The sequence below is a fragment of the Symsagittifera roscoffensis genome, chromosome 3, assembly GCF_963678635.1.
Source record: "Symsagittifera roscoffensis chromosome 3, txSymRosc1.1, whole genome shotgun sequence".
Taxonomy (NCBI): Eukaryota; Metazoa; Xenacoelomorpha; order Acoela; family Convolutidae; genus Symsagittifera; species Symsagittifera roscoffensis.
Window position 1 is genome coordinate 61,733,921 of NC_087064.1, and position 21,348 is coordinate 61,755,268.

General features: G+C 35.2%; 1 protein-coding gene across 1 annotated transcript; it reads right to left on the reverse strand.

The window, feature by feature from the left end:
- Positions 1 to 1,395: 1,395 nt before the first annotated feature.
- On the reverse strand, positions 1,396 to 18,174 carry LOC134841230 (eukaryotic translation elongation factor 2-like; the record flags this gene model as incomplete). The annotated part of the gene is given in 5 exon segments (XM_063857078.1): positions 1,396 to 1,878; positions 2,824 to 3,139; positions 15,843 to 16,602; positions 16,772 to 17,220; positions 17,720 to 18,174. Coding segments are annotated over 5 exon segments (2,222 nt in total), but the record flags the coding sequence as incomplete, so codon positions are not given.
- Between the last annotated feature and the right edge of the window lie 3,174 nt (positions 18,175 to 21,348).

Genomic DNA, 21,348 nt, shown 5'->3' on the forward strand with positions numbered 1-21,348 from the left:
TAGTGAACTCGACGGTATTTTATATTTTTACACAGTGGCGAAGCTGGGCTTTGCAAACACTAGCGAGATTACGACAAAAAGCAGCTCTTTGAAGTGCAAAATATTAAGTAAAAATAAGCCTCGAAGTAGTAAAATTAGGCTGGGTCTTGGATTCGTTCTGCGACCTAGAGATTCTAAGTCTCACGCACTAACCCCTCAGTCACGGACGCTTTATAAATAACAAACACTAACCACAAACATAGCAGTAAACAGATGCTATGAAATTTCCAGTGCTACAGAAGGTGACTATAGCTAAAGGCCCACCTCCAATTTAATGAAAAGTTTATTTGCCAGTTAGATTGGAAAAATGAAACTTCGTAGTAATACCCTAACGCTGACAAGTGTCAAAACGGGAGAATTAGGGAAATTTTTATTTAGCTGTGAACCTGAGCAAGATTGGAAAAGTAATGAACGGAAGTAAACAGAAAAATAACTTGTTTTTTTGAAAAAAATACGGACTTCGAATTTCGAAAAATATATGGCCTTCAAGCTCTTTTAATTTCTAGAACAATTTATGACAGGCGCTTTTTGATAACATCAACCCTGGTTAAGAAAACTAGAGCAATAGGTTAACTTTTCATTCCGCTGGAAATCTAAAAATCAATTCCACTTTCAAGTTTTTTCGAGCCATTTCCTTGTTCGTCTTTGGAGAGTGCTAGGTACGATACTTTCAGCAGATGAATTTCAATTGAACTCAAAAAGAGCATATTTACTTAAAAGCATTCATAAATGCATTAATATGCGTGAATGCACATCTGTCGTTATTAGAGCATTTTAAAACTTTTTCATGAAAAAGAAAACAAAAGAATCACCAAGACATATTTAAGTCTTCAATACGTTCATTACTCTTTAAAAAATCATTTTTGAAGCTAAATGTCGATGGCGTTTTCCGTAACTTTACCGTTTTGCTGTTCGTTTGTGGAGTTTGCCGTCCTTTTAACAAAGAAATCGAAATGAAATCAAGTCACACCGCGAAAAAACACATGATTCTGAACTAATTTCCAGATTTTTCCTGAAAAAAAAACGAAAATATCATCACGACCTAGATAAGTCTGAACTACAACAGTCAATGAAAAAACTTTCGATAACAATTTTATTCCATTTTAGATTTTTAAAATTAAAAAAAAAACGTACAAAAACTTGTTTCTTTAATCATGTTAACCCTGCATTTGCAATTTATTGTTCAAAATCACGCTTAGAAAATGGAGTAGTTGTCAGAATTTTGCATCATAACTGCTTTTATGTTCTACAGAATACTTTTTATATCGTGAAAAGATCGTGAATTATAGCAAGTGGCTTGTGTAACTACTGATTAGTTTACTTTGTTTTTTGTCGAACATGCTTAGCTCAAAACAATTGCGTCTGAATACTTAAATTAAGCTTCGTTGTGATGTTGTAAATTAAAATGAAAGTATCGCATATTCAAGCCTTCACACCCAAATATGAGTAGCACCTTCAACAATCACCAGTTCAGATTCAGACGAGGTCCATTCATCAGGTTACCTAATACGAACAACTGTCAACTGACGTCACAATTCTATTACACAGTTCAAACTGATGTTGGCCCGCTCTTGTTCTCTGTTAGCCCCATACCACATCACATCCTGTCGAAGTAGTCATCCAACTTCGGCTGTTCCTCCTTCAACCCCCTTCGCTTCCTGATCTTCATCATGATTTTGTAGGCCTGGTTGTTATCGTAGAACTGTTTGACCTTGGCCGGGTCCTTCATGTCTTGGGGATGCACCACAAGAGGGTCGTAGTTCATCACCTGCCAGTGGTCAAATACACACTGGGGGAACGCTTGTCCGCCGGTCGCTTTCCTCAAATCTCCAGTGAATCCTACATAAAAGACATTTTGTGTGAAAGTCGTCGCGCTTTAGTCTGCAAGATTTTTATATATAATATTTTTGAAAGCATTAGTTGTACTTTGGTGGCAATAGTATGAAAATACTTGAGAATAATACCACGCACCTTAAGATCAGAAAACAAAATCATAGCCAACAAACAGTTGGAAAAAATTAATGAACCTAAGGAAACAGAAAAACGATTTTCATAAAATCACAACTACCGAAATTCAAGGAGAAAAATAGATGCCCTTAAAGCTATTAAATGTGTAAAACAATTTACGACTGGTACTTTTTCGATAAAATTGACCAGGGGCGGATCTAGGATTTTCTCGAGGGGGGGGGGGCGGATTTTCAAAAAATTTTGACCTTTTTTTTAGGTCGACCAAATTGATTTTTCGAGCTCTCCCAAAGCACGGTTTTGTCCCAATTTTGGCCAAATTTTTTGCGCGGCAGGCAAAATTTTAAAAAAACAGGCCAAAAAAGGCGTTTTGAAAATTTTGACCGAAAAATTGCGTTTTTTCGGCGCGCGGTCTTCCCTCGGTCGGCCAAAAATGGATTTATTAAAAAGTATCAAAGGGGAGACCCTTTGGGTCGGCAGGGGGTCGAATACCTGAGGGGGCGTGTCCCCCCTCCGCCCCTAAATCCTCCCCTGAAATTGACCTAATTTGAGAAAACGATCAGAAGGAAAAAATTATCGCTGAGAAATCTGAAAATCTAAATTCCACTTTCGAAACTAAAAGTCGGTCACGTTTTTCGGTATCATTTTTGCTGCTCGATAGTGGAGTTTGCCTTCCTTTTAACAAACTTAAGAAATCAAAACTAAATCCCCGAAAAATTTGAGCATGAACAAATTAAGACTTTTCCTGAAAAAAATCATCGCGACCTATATAGAGTCTGAACTACGTTCATCGACTCTTAATGCCTGCTTTCAAATTACCGAATGATTCCAGCACAGGCAGATGGGCCTTGACTTGGTACTGTGGTGTGCCTGTGATCGGATTCTGCTCGAAGATGTTTCCCCTCCTGGCATTCATAGCGCTGCTCACTCCAGACAACACCTCTCCTGGGCACTGGATCTCAACCAGGTACACTGGCTCCAGAAATCTGGGCTCTGCCATCATCTGCGATGCATAGAGCACCCTCCTGGCTGTGGGAATGATCTGACCACCTCCTCTGTGGATGGCATCCGTGTGCAATGTTACGTCGTTAATTCTCCACCTGATACCTCTGCAGTTTTCGTTGGCAATCACGCCCTACAAAATTCACGATGAAACTAACAAAATAAATATAGCCAAAAGACAGTCTTTTATCAACAACACTATTTAGATACAACTATCCCATTCAAGAACAGAGTTAATAAAAAATTAAAATGCACTTTCCATCTTCTTCGCGACGTTTCCCTTAATTGGAGAGCGTAGTTTGTCTTCCTTTTAGAGACCGAATTTTATTTGAACTTAAAAACAATTAAACAGCAAAAAACTTATCAATCATAACGATTTGTAAAAACAGTCTACAGTACAATCGCTGACACTTCGAATTTAAACATTGAAACCTATATCAAATCTCAAAGCAAAATCGAATTAAATTAAAAAACATGACAACCAAGACAATTAAATGTAATATTAGAATAGAAAGACTCCAAACACCCGCCCATATAGATCAAACATTTTTACTAATCAAACCACGCAATATGATGCCACTAAGCAGAAATAAAGTCCGAAGTATTTCAAGCTGAAAACCCAAGAGATAGTTGAAGGAGAATCAATGAACGCAAGAAAATGGGAAAATTACTTTTTTGAAACTCAAAAAAGTAGACGCACTTAAAGCTCTTTGAACTTATAGAGCAATTTTTAAAACACTTTTTTGATAAAACTAACCCGATATGAGAAAACTAGATTAATATGTAATGATTATTAAAATCTATTTCCGAAATAAGAAGTCGATCGGGTATTGTGTGACCTTTAAACTTTTGCTGTTGGATAATGGAGTTCGCATTCCTTTAAACAAAAGACATGAATTGAACTTAAAATAAACCATAACTCAAATCAAGAAAAAGTAACATGACAACCAAGACAATTAAATGTAATATTAGAATAGAAAGACTTACGTTGCCTTTTCAATGTTGCTCAGTGTACATTAAAAAATTCATCCACTCACCAAAAAATTTTTTTTTGTTTTTTTATCATTTTAGGAGATAATTGTTGTCGATCATGTCTAGTTTACTAATTTTCTTTACGATCGCATAGTTCTCGACTCAGACCGCCCATTTAAAACGACAGTTATTTTAAAAAACCGCGATTTAATTTTTCTGAAAAAAATCAAGCCGTTGAAATGGTTAGAGCAAGTTTGTCTTGCTATGAATCATCAAACCTAGCATGATTTCATGGTTTTTCAACAAGACAATGCAAGACCCCATACTGCCAACGTATATTCGGTCTTTCAGGGAAAACAATACTATAAAATGCTTTTTCCAGCTAACAGTCCAGACCTGAACCAAATCGAGCATATTGGGAAATATATGAACCGAAAAACACGGGCAAACAATCCTCAATATCTTGGAGAATTGGCTTATTCTATTGCTGATGTTTGGGTGAATGCACTTCAAGGCTTACTGCAAACTATATTTGTTCAATGCAAAGACGCATAAGATTGTATTCATGCAAAAGGACGCACAGTACCAATGGGTGAAAAAAATAGTTCACTTAAATATGTATTTGCTAAAAGAGTTTTCTTACGTTGCCTTTTCAATGTTGCTCAGTGTACATTAAAAAATTCATCCACTCACCAAAAAAAAATTTTTTTGTTTTTTTATCATTTTAGGAGATGATTGTTGTCGATCATGTCTAGTTTACTAATTTTCTTTACGATCGCATAGTTCTCGACTCAGACCGCCCATTTAAAACGACAGTAATTAGAAAAAAAAGAAAAAATCGATTGAAAAACAAAATTAAATAAAGCAGAGAAGAGATGCTATGGAATTTCGAATGCTACAGATCGTTATTGTAGCAAAAGTACCACCAAATAATAAACAATTTGCCACCAAATAATGAATTTGCGATTTTGGTTAGAAAGTATTGTAACAAATTCAACAAAATTTAAATAGCAAGCAAATAATTTAGCGCTGGAGAGGATAGCTAAAAGGCATATGAAATGCCTACTGATAGGCTACCCTTAAACAAAAATACAGTAAACTTTAATATCAAACATCATAAAAATTTGAACAAAAACAAATTCTTCAGTGAAAATCTATTTATCGAACATAAACATTCTCTAAATAAGTTACAGCTGCTGATACTGCCATGATATATAGTATATTGCAGACCTAGATACTAACAGAAAACAGTAAAATACATACCAAGTACCGAAAAGCAAAAAAAAATTTTCTCCATTTCTTTTTAACAGTAGGAACCAGCATTGCCTAGAAACTCTAAGGATTCAATCTCGCAGCTCTAACTTTAACATCAAAGCGCGAAATCATTTCAAGAAAATAAGTGGAAATTTAATTAAAGAACATAAAAAGAAAGTTCGCACTAATAAACTAACGCTCGCAATTTCGTGATGTAATAAAAATAAACTATTATAAGCATGCACTCAAAAAATTTCAACTTTTTTTCGGCACTGAGAAAAAATTTTGAGCCGCTTTTGTCGTTCGAATAACAACTGAAAGGGCTTTAATATGATACATCACTCGGCCGATTCCGATGACTATTTGTGGTAAGTGATTTATATATAATTTTGCGTGGATAAAAAAGACATTAAAAACACCCGAATACAACGTTCCTCCCCATTTTCATGATCAGAATAAAAACTAAAATTATGGTGAAATCAGAGGTGATAAAACACAGCCAAACAAAAAACGGAAATTTACAATGCAGGCATGCTACAAATCTATGGGCTGACGTTTTTGTAGCAAAAGTACCACCAAATAATGAACAATTTGCCACCAAATAATGAATTTGCGAGTTTGGTTAGAAAGTATTGTAACACATTCAACAAAAATTAAATAGCAAGCAAATAATTTAGCGCTGGAGAGGATAGCTAAAAGACATATGAAATGCCAACTGATAGGCTACCCTTAAACAAAAACAGTAAACTTAAATATCAAACAAAAATTTGAACAAAAACAAATTCTTCAGTGAAAATCTATTTATCGAACATAAACAATTCTCTAAATAAGTTACAGCTGCTGATACTGCCATATATAATATATTGCCGACCTAGATACTAACCGAAAACACACAGGAAAATATATACCAAGAAGTACCGAAAAGCAAAAAAAAATTTTTTTCTCTATTTCTTTTTGACACTAGGAACCAGCATTGCCTAGAAACTCTTAGGATTCAATCTCGCAGCTCTATCTTTAATATCAAAGCGCGAAATGATTTCAAGAAAATAAGTGGAAATTTAATAAAAAAACATTAAAAGAAAGAAAGTTCGCACTAATAAACTAACGCTCGCAATTTCGTGATGTAATAAAAATAAACTATTATAAGCATGCACGCAAAAAATTTCTTCGGCACTGAGAAAAAATTTTTAACCGTTTTTTTGTCGTTCGAATAACAACTGAAAGGGCTTTAATATGATACATCACTCGGCCCATTCCGATGACTATTTGTGGTAAGTGATTTATATATAATTTTGCGTGGATAAAAAAAGACATTAAAAACACCCGAATACAACGTTCCTCCCCATTTTCATGATCGGAATAAAAACTAAAATTATGCTGAAATCAGAGGTGATAAAACACAGCAAAACAAAAAATGGAAATTTACAATGCAGGCATGCTACAAATCTATGGGCTGACGTTATTGTAGCAAAAGTACCACCAAATACTGAACAATTTGCCACCAAATAATGAATTTGCGATTTTGGTTAGAAATAATTGTAACAAATTCAACAAAATTTAAATAGCAAGCAAATAAATTAGCGCTGGAGAGGATAGCTAAAAGGCATATGAAATGCCTACTGATAGGCTACCCTTAAACAAAAATACAGTAACTTAGATATCAAACATCATAAAAATTTGAACAAAAACAAATTCTTCAGTGAAAATCTATTTATCGAACATAAACATTCTCTAAATAAGTTACAGCTGCTGATACTGCCATGATATATAGTATATTGCAGACCTAGATACTGACAGAAAACAGTAAAATACATACCAAGAAGTACCGAAAAGCAAAAAGAAAAATTTCTCCATTTCTTTTTAACAGTAGGAACCAGCATTGCCTAGAAACTCTAAGGATTCAATCTCGCAGCTCTAACTTTAACATCAAAGCGCGAAATCATTTCAAGAAAATAAGTGGAAATTTAATTAAAAAACATAAAAAGAAAGTTCGCACTAATAAACTAACGCTAGCAATTTCGTGATGTAATTAAAATTAAACTATTATAAGCATGCACTCAAAAAATTTCAACTTTTTTTCGGCACTGAGAAAAAATTTTGAGCCACTTTTTGTCGTTCGAATAACAACTGAAAGGGCTTTAATATGATACATCACTCGGCCGATTCCGATGACTATTTGTGGTAAGTGATTTATATATAATTTTGCATGGATAAAAAAGACATTAAAAACACCCGAATACAACGTTCCTCCCCATTTTCATGATCAGAATAAAAACTAAAATTATGGTGAAATCAGAGGTGACAAAATACAGCAAAACAAAAAACGGAAATTTACAATGCAGGCATGCTACAAATCTATGGGCTGACGTTTTTGTAGCAAAAGTACCACCAAATAATGAACAATTTGCCACCAAATAATGAATTTGCGAGTTTGAATAGAAAGTATTGTAACACATTCAAGAAAAATTAAATAGCAAGCAAATAATTTAGCGCTGGAGAGGATAGCTAAAAGACATATGAAATGCCAACTGATAGGCTACTCTTAAACAAAAACAGTAAACTTAAATATCAAACAAAAATTTGAACAAAAACAAATTCTTCAGTGAAAATCTATTTATCGAACATAAACAATTCTCTAAATAAGTTACAGCTGCTGATACTGCCATATATAATATATTGCCGACCTAGATACTAACCGAAAACACACAGGAAAATATATACCAAGAAGTACCGAAAAGCAAAAAAAAATTTTTTTTCTCTATTTCTTTTTGACACTAGGAACCAGCATTGCCTAGAAACTCTTAGGATTCAATCTCGCAGCTCTATCTTTAATATCAAAGCGCGAAATCATTTCAAGAAAATAAGTGGAAATTTAATTAAAAAAACATAAAAAGAAAGAAAGTTCGCACTAATAAACTAACGCTCGCAATTTCGTGATGTAATAAAAATAAACTATTATAAGCATGCACGCAAAAAATTTCTTCGGCACTGAGAAAAAATTTTTAACCGTTTTTTTTGTCGTTCGAATAACAACTGAAAGGGCTTTAATATGATACAACACTCGGCCCATTCCGATGACTATTTGTGGTAAGTGATTTATATATAATTTTGCGTGGATAAAAAAAGACATTAAAAACACCCGAATACAACGTTCCTCCCCATTTTCATGATCGGAATAAAAACTAAAATTATGCTGAAATCAGAGGTGATAAAACACAGCAAAACAAAAAACGGAAATTTACAATGCAGGCATGCTACAAATCTATGGGCTGATGTTATTGTAGCAAAAGTACCACCAAATACTGAACAATTTGCCACCAAATAATGAATTTGCGAGTTTGGTTAGAAAGTATTGTAACAAATTCAACAGAATTTAAATAGCAAGCAAATATTTTAGCGCTCGAGAGGATAGCTAAAAGGCATATGAAATGCCTACTGATAGGCTACCCTTAAACAAAAATACAGTAAACTTAAATATCAAACATAAAAATTTGAAAAACAAATTCTTCAGTGAAAATCTATTTATCGAACATAAACAATTCTCTAAATAAGTTACAGCTGCTGATACTGCCATGATATATAGTATATTGCAGACCTAGATACTAACCGAACACACACAGGAAAATACATACCAAGAAGTACCGAAAAGCAAAAAGAAAATTATTTTTCTCCATTTCTTTTTAACACTAGGAACCAGCATTGCCTAGAAACTCTAAGGATTGAATCTCGCAGCTCTAACTTTAACATCAAAGCGCGAAATCATTTCAAGAAAAAAAGTGGAAATTTAATTAAAAAACATAAAAAGAAAGAAAGTTCGCACTAATAAACTAACGCTCGCAATTTGTGATGTAATAAAATTAAACTATTATAAGCATGCACGCAAAAAATTTCTTCGGAACTGAGAAAAAACTTTTAACCGTTTTTTTTGTCGTTCGAATAACAACTGAAAGGGCTTTAATATGATACATCACTCGGCCCATTCCGATGACTATTTGTGGTAAGTGATTTATATATAATTTTTCGTGGATAAAAAAAGACATTAAAAACACCCGAATACAACGTTCCTCCCCATTTTCATGATCGGAATAAAAACTAAAATTATGCTGAAATCAGAGGTGATAAAACACAGCAAAACAAAAAAAGGAAATTTACAATGCAGGCATGCTACAAATCTATGGGCTGACGTTTTTGTAGCAAAAGTACCACCAAATACTGAACAATTTGCCACCAAATAATGAATTTGCGATTTTGGTTAGAAATAATTGTAACAAATTCAACAAAATTTAAATAGCAAGCAAATAATTTAGCGCTGGAGAGGATAGCTAAAAGGCATATGAAATGCCTACTGATAGGCTACCCTTAAACAAAAAATACAGTAAACTTAAATATCAAACATAAAAACTTGAACAAAAACAAATTCTTCAGTGAAAATCTATTTATCGAACATAAACAATTCTCTAAATAAGTTACAGCTGCTGATACTGCCATGATATATAGTCAATTGCAGACCTAGATACTAACCGAACACACACAGGAAAAAACATACCAAGAAGTACCGAAAAAAAAAATTTTTTTTTCTCCATTTCTTTTTAACACTAGGAACCAGCATTGCCTAGAAACTCTAAGGATTGAATCTCGCAGCTCTAACTTTAACATCAAAGCGCGAAATCATTTCAAGAAAAAAAGTGGAAATTTAATTAAAAAACATAAAAAGAAAGAAAGTTCGCACTAATAAACTAACGCTCGCAATTTGTGATGTAATAAAATTAAACTATTATAAGCATGCACGCAAAAAATTTCTTCGGCACTGAGAAAAAACTTTTAACCGTTTTTTTTTGTCGTTCGAATAACAACTGAAAGGGCTTTAATATGATACATCACTCGGCCCATTCCGATGACTATTTGTGCTAAGTGATTTATATATAATTTTTCGTTGATAAAAAAAGACATTAAAAACACCCGAATACAACGTTCCTCCCCATTTTCATGATCGGAATAAAAACTAAAATTATGCTGAAATCAGAGGTGATAAAACACAGCAAAACAAAAAAAGGAAATTTACAATGCAGGCATGCTACAAATCTATGGGCTGACGTTTTTGTAGCAAAAGTACCACCAAATACTGAACAATTTGCCACCAAAAAATGAATTTGCGATTTTGGTCAGAAATAATTGTAACAAATTCAACAAAATTTAAATAGCAAGCAAATAATTTAGCGCTGGAGAGGATAGCTAAAAGGCATATGAAATGCCTACTGATAGGCTACCCTTAAACAAAAAATACAGTAAACTTAAATATCAAACATAAAAATTTGAACAAAAACAAATTCTTCAGTGAAAATCTATTTATCGAACATAAACAATTCTCTAAATAAGTTACAGCTGCTGATACTGCCATGATATATAGTATATTGCAGACCTAGATACTAACCGAACACACACAGGAAAAAACATACCAAGAAGTACCGAAAAGAAAAAAAAAATTTTTTTCTCCATTTCTTTTTAACACTAGGAACCAGCATTGCCTAGAAACTCTAAGGATTGAATCTCGCAGCTCTAACTTTAACATCAAAGCGCGAAATCATTTCAAGAAAAAAAGTGGAAATTTAATTAAAAAACATGAAAAGAAAGAAAGTTCGCATTAATAAACTAACGCTCGCAATTTCGTGATGTAATAAAAATAAACTATTATAAGCATGCACGCAAAAAATTTCTTCGGCACTGAAAAAAAATTTTTAACCGTTTTTTTTGTCGTTCGAATAACAACTGAAAGGGCTTTAATATGATACATCACTCGGCCCATTCCGATGACTATTTGTGGTAAGTGATTTATATATAATTTTGCGTGGATAAAAAAAGACATTAAAAACACCCGAATACAACGTTCCTCCCCATTTTCATGATCGGAATAAAAACTAAAATTATGCTGAAATCAGAGGTGATAAAACACAGCAAAACAAAAAACGGAAATTTACAATGCAGGCATGCTACAAATCTATGGGCTGACGTTATTGCAGCAAAAGTACCACCAAATACTGAACAATTTGCCACCAAATAATGAATTTGCGAGTTTGGTTAGAAAGTATTGAAACAAATTCAACAAAATTTAAATAGCAAGCAAATAATTTAGCGCTGGAGAGGATAGCTAAAAGGCATATGAAATGCCTACTGATAGGCTACCCTTAAACAAAAATACAGCAAACTTAAATATCACACATAAAAATTTAAACAAATAAAAAACTCTTCAGTGAAAATCTATTTATCGAACATAAGCAATTCTCTAAATAAGTTACAGCTGCTGATACTGCCATGATATATAGTATATTGCAGACCTAGATACTAACCGAACACACACAGGAAAATACATACCAAGAAGTACCGAAAAGAAAAAAAAAATTTTTTTTCTCCATTTCTTTTTAACACTAGGAACCAGCATTGCCTAGAAACTCTAAGGATTGAATCTCGCAGCTCTAACTTTAACATCAAAGCGCGAAATCATTTCAAGAAAATAAGTGGAAATTTAATTAAAAATCATAAAAAGAAAGAAAGTTCGCACTAATAAACTAACGCTCGCAATTTCGTGATGTAATAAAAATAAACTATTATAAGCATGCACGCAAAAAATTTCTTCGTCACTGAGAAAAATTTTTAACCGTTTTTTTTGTCGTTCGAATAACAACTGAAAGGGCTTTAATATGATACATCACTCGGCCCATTCCGATGACTATTTGTGGTAAGTGATTTATATATAATTTTGCGTGGATAAAAAAAGACATTAAAAACACCCGAATACAACGTTCCTCCCCATTTTCATTATCGGAATAAAAACTAAAATTATGCTGAAATCAGAGGTGATAAAACACAGCAAAACAAAAAACGGAAATTTACAATGCAGGCATGCTACAAATCTATGGGCTGACGTTATTGTAGCAAAAGTACCACCAAATACTGAACAATTTGCCACCAAATAATGAATTTGCGAGTTTGGTTAGAAAGTATTGTAACAAATTCAACAAAATTTAAATAGCAAGCAAATAATTTAGCGCTGGAGAGGATAGCTAAAAGGCATATGAAATGCCTACTGATAGGCTACCCTTAAACAAAAAATACAGTAAACTTAAATATCAAACATAAAAATTTGAACAAAAACAAACTCTTCAGTGAAAATCTATTTATCGAACATAAATAATTCTCTAAATAAGTTACAGCTGCTGATACTGCCATGATATATAGTATATTGCAGACCTAGATACTAACCGAACACACAGGAAAATACATACCAAGAAGTACCGAAAAGCAAAAAAAAAATTTTTTTTCTCCATTTCTTTTTAACACTAGGAACCAGCATTGCCTAGAAACTCTAAGGATTGAATCTCGCAGCTCTAACTTTAACATCAAAGCGCGAAATCATTTCAAGAAAATAAGTGGAAATTTAATTAAAACATAAAAAGAAAGAAAGTTCGCACTAATAAACTAACGCTCGCAATTTCGTGATGTAATAAAAATAAACTATTATAAGCCTGCACGCAAAAAATTTCTTCGGCACTGAGAAAAAATTTTTAACCGTTTTTTTTGTCGTTCGAATAACAACTGAAAGGGCTTTAATATGATACATCACTCGGCCCATTCCGATGACTCTTTGTGGTAAGTGATTTATATATAATTTTGCGTGGATAAAAAAGACATTAAAAACACCCGAATACAACGTTCCTCCCCATTTTCATGATCGGAATAAAAACTAAAGTTATGCTGAAATCAGAGGTGATAAAACACAGCAAAACAAAAAACGGAAATTTACAATGCAGGCATGCTACAAATCTATGGGCTGACGTTATTGTAGCAAAAGTACCACCAAATAATGAACAATTTGCCACCAAATAATGAATTTGCGATTTTGGTCAGAAATAATTGTAACAAATTCAACAAAATTTAAATAGCAAGCAAATAATTTACATACCAAGAAGTACCGAAAAGCAAAAAAAAAATTTTTTTTATCCATTTCTTTTTAACACTAGGAACCAGCATTGCCTAGAAACTCTAAGGATTGAATCTCGCAGCTCTAACTTTAACATCAAAGCGCGAAATCATTTCAAGAAAATAATTGGAAATTTATTTAAAAAAACATAAAAAGAAAGTTCGCACTAATAAACTAACGCTCGCAATTTCGTGATGTAATAAAAATAAACTATTATAAGCATGAACGCAAAAAATTTCACTTTTTTTCCGGGACTGAGAAAAAATTTTTAATCGTTTTTTGGTCGTTTGAATAACAACTGAAAGGGCTTTTATATGATACATCACTCGGCCCATTCCGATGACTATTTGTGGTAACTGATTTATAAATAGTTTTGCATGGATAAAAAATAGACATTAAAATCACCCGAATACAACGTTAAAAACACCCGAATACAACGTTCCTCCCCATTTTCATGATCGGAATAAAAACTAAAATTATGCTGAAATCAGAGGTGATAAAACACAGCAAAACAAAAAACGGAAATTTACAATGCAGGCATGCTACAAATCTATGGGCTGACGTTATTGTAGCAAAAGTACCACCAAATACTGAACAATTTGCCACCAAATAATGAATTTGCGAGTTTGGTTACAAAGTATTGTAACAAATTCAACAAAATTTAAATAGCAAGCAAATAATTTAGCGCTGGAGAGGATAGCTAAAAGGCATATGAAATGCCTACTGATAGGCTACCCTTAAACAAAAAATACAGTAAACTTAAAAATCAAACATAAAAATTTGAACAAAAACAAATTCTTCAGTGAAAATCTATTTATCGAACATAAACAATTCTCTAAATAAGTTACAGCTGCTGATACTGCCATGATATATAGTATATTGCAGACCTAGATACTAACCGAACACACACAGGAAAATACATACCAAGAAGTACCGAAAAGAAAAAAAAAATTTTTTTTCTCCATTTCTTTTTAACACTAGGAACCAGCATTGCCTAGAAACTCTAAGGATTGAATCTCGCAGCTCTAACTTTAACATCAAAGCGCGAAATCATTTCAAGAAAATAAGTGGAAATTTAATTAAAAAAACATAAAAAGAAAGTTCGCACTAATAAACTAACGCTCGCAATTTCGTGATGTAATAAAAATAAACTATTTATAAGCATGAACGCAAAACATTTCACTTTTTTTTCGGCACTGAGAAAAAATTTTTAATCGTTTTTTGGTCGTTTGAATAACAACTGAAAGGGCTTTTATATGATACATCACTCGGCCCATTCCGATGACTATTTTTGGTTACTGATTTATATATAGTTTTGCATGGATAAAAAAAAGACATAAAAATCACCCGAATACAACGTTTAAAACACCCGAATACAACGTTCCTCCCCATTTTCATGATCGGAAGAAAAACTAAAATTATGCTGAAATCAGAGGTGATAAAACACAGCAAAACAAAAAACGGAAATTTACAATGCAGGCATGCTACAAATCTATGGGCTGACGTTATTGTAGCAAAAGTACCACCAAATACTGAACAATTTGCCACCAAATAATGAATTTGCGAGTTTGGTTAGAAAGTATTGTAACAAATTCAACAAAATTTAAATAGCAAGCAAATAATTTAGCGCTGGAGAGGATAGCTAAAAGGCATATGAAATGCCTACTGATAGGCTACCCTTAAACAAAAAATACAGTAAACATAAATATCAACCATAAAAATTTGAACAAAAACAAACTCTTCAGTGAAAATCTATTTATCGAACATAAACAATTCTCTAAATAAGTTACAGCTGCTGATACTGCCATGATATATAGTATATTGCAGACCTAGATACTAACCGAACACACACAGGAAAATACATACCAAGAAGTAACGAAAAGCAAAAAAAAAATTTTTTTTTCTCCATTTCTTTTTAACACTAGGAATCAGCATTGCCTAGAAACTCTAAGAATTGAATCTCGCAGCTCTAACTTTAACATCAAAACGCGAAATCATAAATAAGTGGAAATTTAATTTAAAAAAAATATAAAAAGAAAGTTCGCACTAATAAACTAACGCTCGCAATTTCGTGATGTAATAAAAATAAACTATTATAAGCATGAACGCAAAAAATTTCACTTTTTTTTCGGCACTGAGAAAAAAATTTTAATCGTTTTTTGGTCGTTTGAATAACAACTGAAAGGGCTTTTATATGATACATCACTCGGCCCATTCCGATGACTATTTATTTGTGGTAACTGATTTATATAGTTTTGCGTGGATAAAAAAAAGACATTAAAAACACCCGAATACAACGTTAAAAACACCCGAATACAACGTTCCTCCCCATTTTCATGATCGGAATAAAAACTAAAATTATGCTGAAATCAGAGGTGATAAAACACAGCAAAACAACAAACGGAAATTTACAATGCAGGCATGCTACAAATCTATGGGCTGATTAACTTACACATTAGCAGATGACCAACAATTTCATATTTTAAGTGAACAAAGTAAATTACGGGAAAAAAGTCTAGTACCCAGCAATACATTTGCTTACCGCAGGGCTTAAAACTGCATTTTTGGGTAGCCTTTAATGTTGAAAAATTTTGATCCAGATAGCATCACCAAGATAATCCATTAAAATCCTTACCTCTTTAGATGCCCATTGGAACCCAGAGACAAAACTGTCTTTGATTTCATGCAGGTACTGGACGGCTCTGGTGGCATCGCACAAGAAATTGGGTCCGTTGGTGTCAGGTCCAAAAGCCCAGATCTTTCTCAAGAGATCTGGTTCCCACTGTGCATCGAGGTACTCTTGCATCTTGTCTGTGTCTTTAACCAACGATTCGTAGATGAACTTAGCCCTCTCTTTAATTTCACCGTTTGCTGACACCTCTCCTGAATCGATCTTTTCAGCTAGGCCCTCAATGAACGGATCACAGGTCACGAACAATCTGTTGTGCTTGTTGGGTGACTTGCTCAACGCTGGTTTCTCACAGCAAGTCGTCACAGTCTCTCGGAAGGACACCACTGGGTCGCTCTTGATCAGAGGGACTCCAGCATGATCTTCCTCCAGATCCTTCAGACAGATCTCCAAATGAAGCTCTCCAGCTCCAGCAACAACGTGATCACCACTCTCTGGGATCTCGCACAGCACCATAGGATCAGACTTAGCCAATCGCTTCAGACCCTCCACAAGTTTCGGTAAGTCCTGAGGGTTTTTGCACTCAACTGCGACTCGAACGACAGGACTGACGCTAAATTTCATTACCTTCAAGTTGAATGCCTTTTCGTAAGTTGAAATGGTTCCCGACTTGACCAGGTACTGATCAACTCCCACAAGTCCACAAATATTTCCACATGGCACATCATCAATTGGCTCAACATATCGTCCCATCATCAGAATAGTTCTGTTAAACAAATACGATGTTACCTTCATCTTGGAAAATAATCTAATTAACTATATTGAACTTCGAAGACATTGGTATAAGATGGAAATTTACAGCTGATATTTCTCATACAGTAACTTTCTCACTACTAAATGCTACTACTAAATTTCTCACTACTAAATTTTTGTACCTCTGGATAGACTTCAGGAAGAGATCTGTCTTTGTTCCTGGTTTGTAGTTGGGTCCCATGATCCTGGCTTTGAGCCCTGTGGCGATCTTACCAGAAAAGACTCTTCCGAAGGCATAGAACCGTCCCTTATCAGTTGTGGGGACCATTTTTGAGATGTACATCATAAGTTCACCATCTGGGTCACAGTTCTTGATAGCTGTAGCGCAGGGGTCATCGAAAGGACCTTCGTACAACATCTCCATTCTGTACTTTTGGGCCTGAGCAGGTGAGGGGAGGTGGAACACGATCATCTCCAATAGAGTTTCTCCTGCTGGCAGCCATTTCCTCATGATCGTCTTCAGCAACTTCTTGCCCAGTTCTTCTTTTTCTTGGTTCACCAATTCCACATTAATAGTGGCCAACATCTTTTCCAGCAGATCTTTCTTGTCGTTCATTGCTGCGTCAAATACCTGAAATTCTAATCCATATCAACAATAAGTTGTTTCACCTTTTGAATTGCCCAATATTTTAAGGCTGAAACATATTCCCTGTGCCATTCCCACAAGTCTTCATAATAACAAGAAAAGCATATGCGGTTCAAGTAATACAGAATGCTCCAATCAGTAATATTTGCAAAAAAGCGTTTTTTGGCGAGGAAGGCGTGGTAAGCCGTTCAATTTAACTTCACGGTTGGATACAAAACCTTTCTATATACCAGTTTTAATTAGGCAAGTTAAACTACCGAAAACATACCCAAGGATAGTGTTCTATATTAATCAGATCTAGATAAATACTCAAGATCAAATGATGCTAAAATTTCAAATATTTTTGGGTTTCGATTTGACATATCACGGCCCCATCTGACAATTACTTTCATTTTGCGTGGCCAAAAAAGCACCGCAACCCTAAGTTCTTCCACGCCTTCAAAAATGCCCATGTAATTATTTTAAGTGTGCGTAATTTTTTAACCTTGTATATGGGGTCCAGAATAAACTGACAGAAAGCTCGTGGGCATTCTTCGCTTGGACTGTCGTTCTTCTTCCATTTTTTCTCGTCTTTGACAAAGCACCAGTTACCCCATAGTTTCGACATCAACTTCTTCGGGTCTTTACCGCCCATTTTCTTCGCCAACATGTCTGCAAACTGCTTCAGGGTGAATGCCCATCCGTGTAATCCTGAGCCGAAACCAACGGTTCCCTCGATGGGATTCACTTCCAGCGGTCCCATCTCTTTCACCTCGTCGCTTGTGTAGGTGGCCACGATCACGTTCACACTTTCGATAGTTTTCTGGAAGTTCTGGTAGAGGTCCTCTTGAGCCAACTGCAGCTCCAACAGAGCACGGTCCATCTTGTTCATGAATAGAACAGGCTTTATTCGCTCTGCGATAGCCTGTCGCAGCACTGTTTCGGTCTGGACGCACACACCTGAACATTATTCAATTTGGGTACTACACTCTTAATTGCAGTTAAAAAAACAGACCGTATTACTGCTTCGGCGAGCAGGAACATAATCAACACGAAGAACATAGCCAACAGAGATTAAAAAAAACTGGTGAACAAGAAAACTCAAGAGACCTACTGTTTTTTTTAAGATCGTTCAAGATAGTTTAAATTAACTGATCCATACTCTTCCATTTACAGGAATCGTTCATGATAATCTTTTGATTTTTGATCAATTTGTTTGATAAAACCAAACCACGATCTGAGAAAATTCGATCAAGAGATAGTGTTTAATCCCCTATAGTAATAATAATAATAATAATATAACAAAGGATTTAAGAATTTAATCCAAGGGTTCGTATAAAACGAAGTCATTGCAGTGTTCAAAGTTTAGTTTTCAGTTATTAGTGCAAGTTTCTTCAGGTCTCGAAGTGCACGCATCTGATTCGTTGTAGCGAGTTTTGAAAAAGTTCGTGTACACTCCTAGAAAACTGTTTTTGCATTCTGGGTCAAACAATTTGTCACATTTGAAGAATTCGTTGTACAGATTAGCAAGACGACATGCCCGAAACCAGAAATCCGACTCGTACTTCTTCAGATGCATTTGTTTGCAGACGAAATTTCGTGTCATTTGAGGTCTTTCATTTGAGGCCCACTTTCTAAAAGAGATCGCTTTCCGCTGCACACTTTCTGTGATTCCTAAGTCACCTTTTGATGGTTTCCAGATAGCTGAACCGTAGCACAGAATTGGCACAACGTAACAGATGTGTTTTTTCTGGTCGCGAAATTTGACTTTGAGAGATTCCTTTTGAGTACGAAGAGAGCGTTTAAGGCTTTTTCAGCCCTCTTTTTTGCGTGTTGCGTCCAAGAGCGTGTCGGTTATCAGGATGCCCAGATCTTTCATTACTTCAGTGGTTTCAAAGCTGTAATTGGGGAGTGCAATCGTAACTGATCCTTTGATACAGAGGACTTTGCTTTTCGTCAGGTTCATTGACATGCAGTTTTCCTCGCACCACCTTCAAAGCCTCCTAACATACATGTTGAGAGTTGAAGTGTTGTCTCCGACAATTTTGTAGTCGTCTGCATAACCAAATTTGGCGGACATGACACAGGACAGTAGATCATTTATTTAGACTAGGAAGAAAAGCGGACCGCGTATAGAGCCCTGGGGAACGCCGCTGAAGACTTTCAGCTCTCCGGAAATTGTGTCATTCAGCCTCACTGTTTGCTTCCTGGAGGATTCCGTTCGAGACTTTGTCAAATGCCTTTTGAAAGTCCAAGTAGAAGGTGTTCAGGTAGTTGCAGTTTGGCAAATCTAGGCAGCTAAATATCTCGTGTAGATACTATTAGGTTTGTTATCGTCGCTCGTTTAGGTCTAAAACCGAGTTGGTCTGGTGTAGATACTATTAGGTTTGTTATCGTCGATCGTTTAGGTCTAAAACTGTGTTGGTCTGGTGTTAGGGTTGGGTAGACAATTGGGACCAGTTTCTCAAAGATAAGTTTCTCACGCAGTTTTGACACTGCTGAGAGAGAGAGAGCAGGCTGATGGGCCTGTCATTTGATACGTCTTGTTTATCCCCGTCTTTGAAAATTGGTGCGATTTCGCTGATTTTCCATTTTGTTGGAAATATCGCTTTATTTGCAATCAAGTTGAACGGTAAGTGAAGTGATTTTGGTAGTGACTTTGAGAGGTTGTTCAGAAGAGCACTACCAACCTTGTCTGGTCCATTGGGATTATTTACGTCCAGCTCGTTTAGGGCATCTTCTATTTCATCGATAGTGAAATTGATACTGTTCAGAAGAACGTTATCTTGTCGTTCTGTTTTCCCAACGTTGGCGTTTCGTGTGAAAACTGATTGAAAATATATGTTAAACAATTCAATTTTTTGAGCGTCTCTATTGGCTATTTTTTGATCTAGGAAGATCTCTGAAGGGATCGTTCTAGACTTGGTGATCGATTTCAGATTTCGTTGAATTTCGCATATTGAAAAGCATTTCTTCGTGGAGATGCTGGTCATTTGAAGGGACAGTGTTAGCTCAGTTTGCAGATTTTCAACTTTGCCTTCGTTCGATGAGATAGGTTTTCGATGATTTATAGGCTAAAGAGTATTTAATTTCTTGATAAGGTTGAAGGAATCGCTTCCCACCCAAGGAACTAGTTCAGACCTGTGTTTTGTAGTGATTGGTAGTAGGTCCTGTAGTACTTTGTGTAACCACTCGTACCAATGATCGAGCATCAGCTCAACGTTGCTCAAACAATATGCTTGGAAGGGGTGTTGACGAATGAGTTCATTCATTTCTTACCAGTTTGCTTTCTTGTACGCGAAAATGCCAAAATCTAGTTTTTGTTTGATGGCTGGTGTCTTTTTATTAAAGGTCGGTAGTCAAATGAGACTTTGGCACGGAATGGCAAATGGTCGGAACTGAATGACTTCTCAGACGGTTGTCAAGTTTTACGCTGGTGACAAAATGCGGTTTGTTACTAAGGAGAACGTCTAGTGATTTTCCATCAGGTGTTTTTATTAGTAGTTGAAGTTTGACTCAAAAAGTTCGTCGAGGATTGACTGCTCATCTAGAGAAGTTGAGTCTTCGACAGCCAGTGTGTACATTTAAAATTTATATCTCCAACTATATACGAACAAATAGCACTTTGCTCAAATTGTTTACGCCTCAGGAATTTTAGGAGCTCGAGTAGATCTGAGATATCCCATGTGTAGGTAATGTTTGCAGGAGCGCTGTAGATGCAGCATATTATAATCAGCTTGTTCAGGGATATGCGGATGATAACACCGTCTTGAAACGCGAAATTGATTTGGCTACGTGGAATGTTACGTTTTACAGAAAAATTGCAGCGTCACCGATGCTTTCGGTCAACCAGGTTTCAGTTAGGCAGATGACTTGATAAGCGATAAGCGTTTATCACAAGGACAGCATTAGAGAAGGTTGTCTGCCGTTGATACTCAAGAATACTTCTAACATTGTAAACAAGGATATTTATCGTCGCTGCTAGTCAATTGGGTGCTTCGGATTCTGGGAGTTTCTTTTATCCACTTTCTACCTTTCCGAATGTACAGAGTTGCATCGCGGACTCTTAGGTCCTTTCTGTCTACAGATTTGTCGATGATAAGTTGCCTTCTGACGAGGGCACGGTTTTCTTGA